Below are 4,379 nucleotides of genomic sequence, written 5' to 3' on the forward strand. Positions count from 1 at the left end.
TCCTAACCAATTATCCCACCAAAAGAGGCAAGAACTAGACTGTATCTGCCATTGGATATGAGGCTCAACATTGTGCTTGTTCTTCATGAGGTGCTTCCATATCAGAGACTGTCCTGTGTGCCATTTTTTGGTTATAGGATTTGACCTCTGACAGTACTTAGCTTTGAGGAACTCACTCCATAAGGAATTCTTAGTTCTGAATATCCACCATTGTTTGTATTGGAAAGACATGGCAACATCTGATATTAGTCTCACTCCAGTACCACCCTCTTCATAGGGATAACTCAGATTCTTCCAAGAAGACCAATGATATTTCCTCCTTTCATTCTTCCACCCCCAGAAGAAATTGGCTGTGATGCTTTAAATTTGCTTGATAGTGGTTGCAGGAGGGGAACTAGCAGATAACAAGTGAATAGGAAGTGCTTGGATGACATGCTTAATCAAAGTAACTCTTCCTCCATAACTAATTAATTTTGCCTGCCATCCAGCTATCCTAGCCACAACTTTAGCTATAAGCTCAGAATAATAGATAATCCTCTGTCTACCAATGTAGAGAGGACACCCCAGATATGTGATAGGGCTATTCTTTTGCTTGAAGCCTGTAACTTTCTTGATTCTTCTAACAGTAGAGTTGAAGGCATTTGAGGGTACCATGAAGTTACTCTTGTCTCTGTTGATCAATTGGCCTGAAGCATGCTCATAGGTATGTAGTGTCTCCATGATAAGCTTCAAGGTATGAGATCTTCCAGATGAGAATATGATGACGTCATCTGCAAAACTGAGATGATTAATTTGAGGGCCCTTTTTAGCCATCAGGAAACCATGATATTGGGGGTGTTGATGAAGATTGTTCATGAGCCTGGATAGGACTTCAACACCTATGATAAACAAAGCTGGTGATAATGGATCCCCTTGCTTAAGGCCTCTTGTGGAATGAAAGAATCCATGCCTTGAACCATTAATAATGATGGAATACCAATTATCAGCCATAATTCTCCATACCATATCAATGAAACCTTCTTCAAATCCCATTTTCCTCAAAACTAGACAAGTATAGGACCAAGATACCCTATCATAGGCTTTAGCCATGTCAAGTTTGATAACTACATTGCCTCCTACATTTGGCTTCTTGATCTGGTGTATAATCTCTTGGGCTAGCATAATATTTTCAGAAATGTTCCTGCCTTTGACAAATCCAGATTGGTTAAGGGAAATGAGGTTGGGTAGGATAGGTACCAGTCTAAGGGAAATGAGTTTGGAGATGATTTTGTTTGTGAAGTTGCTAAGGCTAATTGTTCTATACTCAGAGAGCTTGTTAGGATGGTGTACTTTTGGGAGGAGCACCAAACAAGAGTGCGTAAAGTATTTAGGCATAGCTTGTCCACAGAAGAAAGATAGAATCACTTTAAGGAGGTCCTCTTTTATGATGTTCCAACATGCTTGGAAGAACTTGCCATTCATTCCATCAGGTCCAGCAGCTAAATTGGGATTCATTAAAAACACTACAGTTCTCAACTCCTCCATTGTAGGGATAGCTTTCAGGTTTCTGTTATGCTCATCAGTGACCATCCTGGGAATACATTGGAGGGTATGCTCCTGAATTTGTGTTTCCTCACCAGTGAAAATGGCTTGGAAGTGATCACATGCAGCTTTGGCTATGTTTTCTTCACCTTGTACCCAATTATCATCCTCATTCTGGATCTTGTGGATGTATAATTTCCTCCTCCTTCCTTTTATCAAGGCATGAAAATACTTGGAATTCACATCACCCTCTTTGAACCAATGCAACTGAGTTTTTTGCTTTAGCATGGATTCCTCCAGTTTCAGGTATTTTATATACTCTGCATTGATGGCACGGAGCTTTGTTCTGTTCTCTTCAGAATTACTAGAGATTAGCTCTTCCTCTGCATGTCTAGTCTTGTCTTCATATTCTTTAACTTTGGCATATATATCACCAAATTGTAATCTGGACCAAGTACTAAGAGTGGCTGCCAACCTCTTCATTTTCTGATGGAAACACCACATTGGATTACCCTCTATGGTCCTGTTCCAACAATTACTAACAGTATCCAAGAAAGATGGTTGTTCTGTCCAGCAGTTAAGGAATTTGAAATATTTGGTGTGTTGGTGGTTTTGATCAGTCATCTCCAGCAGTAAGGGGCAGTGATCTGAACCCACAGAGGGTAGATGAGTAATGGTAGTCTGAGGCATCATCTCTAGCCACTTATCATTGACCATTCCTCTGTCAAGTCTCTTCCAGATTCTGAACATTATACCCCTTAGATTAGACCAAGTGTATCTCTGACCACAAAACCCAAGATCTTGTAGTCCACAGGCTTCTATGATGCTGATGAACTCAAGGCTCTTTTTCATATTGTAAGTGACACCTCCCAACTTTTCTTGAGGGTCTGTGATAACATTGAAATCACCTAATGTGCACCATGGAAGGGAGGTGGCTGACTGTTGTAGCATGCTATCCCACAGAGGTCTTCTGAGATGATCTTTGCATTTTGCATATACAAAGGTAACTATGAACTGATTTGGTTTCATTACATGATTAAATTCACAAGTAATCAACTGCTCCTCATTTTCCAATATCCTGCAGTCTACATCCTTGGTCCAAAAAAGCCAAATCTTACCATTTGGATTACTAATAGCATGGTCCATGTTGAGTTGATTTCTGAAGTACTGAATCTGAATGCTATCAGAAAAAGGCTTTAGGATGGCAATAATGGGAATTTGATGGATACTCTTAACAGATTTAAGTCTTTCCATGGCTCCTTGGGTATTAATACCCCTCATATTCCAGTATAGTGTACTAATCATTGAGAGTTTTTGGAAGTGAACAGCCTAGTGTGAGGTCTGCTTGTGTGAGCAGAAATAGTTGGACTGATGGGTTTATTACTGTGACTGGTTCTATGAATTCCTCTAGGGGACAAACCTTGGGAGTTAGCTATTTGTTGAATCTCATCATCATACTCATTTGTGTAAGATGTACCTAAGGGTCTGTTTAAGTGTTCACTGGCAGCATCCTCCTCATCTAGATCCTTCAAGGGTTGGTCCTCATAGTCACCCTTATCTCCAGACTCAATAACTTCATATTCATCCAGGTCAGGAGGGACTTCTATATTAGTATTAGTATTAGTATTGAGGGTGCATTTGGGGAGAGATTGTGTGTGTTGTTCTGCAGTTTTGCTTACAGGATATTGAGGAGGTGTGTGGTTGTACTGAGTTTGCAAGGGTGTAATATCCATCCTCCCTTGGTCATCCTCCAGCACAAATTGTTGGCATCCAAGGTTAGGATATTGTTCTTTCACATTGTCTACTACCAGAGGAATTTGTTCCTCATGAGACAAATTCCTTTCTTCTACTCTTTTTTTAATGCATCCCTTCTCCTTTTGCTCAGTTTATTCTTTTTTTCATTAGACCCTGTGACACTAGTGCTTGCTACAGACCCTAGTTCTTTGGCCATAGAACCCAGTGGAGTGGTATGACTGGTAGTGTCAAGTTTTCCATCTGTGTTGTCATTAGACTGAGTAATTGTAGGAAGATCCATGTTATGAAGTGTAGGGGTTGAGTCTTCTCCTTGAAAATGCAGGTTGTGTATTTGAATTGGGACTTGATAGTACCCTTGTTGCTGCTGCATATCAACATCCCTTCTGTCAACATGCATTGCATTGTCCTTCAAGATAATACCTGCTCTTTCCTCCAAGGATTCCTTTGAGTTAACAGGTGCAACTTCTTCCAAGATTTGCAGATTTGTAGACTGAGTAGGAGTTGTAATGTTGCCCATTTCTAGATTGAAAGTGGGAGAAGCTACAGGTTCCAGTTCATGCAACTCTGTGGCCCTATTTTGCACATTCTTTTCATTTAATTTAGCAGCTAAAAATATATATGAAGTGGTAGTAGGAGCTCTAGAGTCACTCCTAAGGTCAACCATACGGTTCTCATGCAAAACATGAGACATAACCCCCCCTCTGAGTACCCCATCCTGCAAGTTAATTGGCTTCTCCTGAAACCCACCATCCTCACCTCCATTAACTACTTCAGCAGCAGCAGTTAAAACATTCAATACATTACGACTACAGGGGGAGCCATAGGGGAGTAGGAGCATTGAGTCAATACCTGATCGATGCTCGCTCTGTACAGTTTGAATTGCGCTGGTCGTAGTGACAGTATTACCATCAATACCTGTAGTTCTTACTTGAGTGGGTTTATATACCTGTTGAGTGTTGCCTTGTATCTTTTGGGTGTTTTGTACGGTTTGGGTCTTCCCTTTGAATTTTCTTCTCTTTTGGGTTTGCCATTGGTTGTTTGGGACTTGATTCCTGTTCTGGTTGTTTGAGTGTTCCTGTATTTTGTTTCTTCCTCCTTGAGTT

General features: G+C 40.6%; 1 protein-coding gene across 1 annotated transcript; it reads right to left on the minus strand.

Moving 5' to 3' along the window:
- Nucleotides 1-360: 360 nt before the first annotated feature.
- On the minus strand, nucleotides 361-2,775 carry LOC129875710 (uncharacterized). The gene is made up of 2 exons (XM_055950975.1): nucleotides 1,451-2,775; nucleotides 361-949 (listed from the first exon to the last, which is right to left on the minus strand). Exons 1-2 carry the CDS (start codon nucleotides 2,773-2,775, stop codon nucleotides 361-363), a joined length of 1,914 nt encoding a protein of 637 aa, XP_055806950.1.
- Between the last annotated feature and the right edge of the window lie 1,604 nt (nucleotides 2,776-4,379).

Source organism: Solanum dulcamara, chromosome 12 (assembly GCF_947179165.1).
Source record: "Solanum dulcamara chromosome 12, daSolDulc1.2, whole genome shotgun sequence".
Classification (NCBI taxonomy): domain Eukaryota; kingdom Viridiplantae; phylum Streptophyta; class Magnoliopsida; order Solanales; family Solanaceae; genus Solanum; species Solanum dulcamara.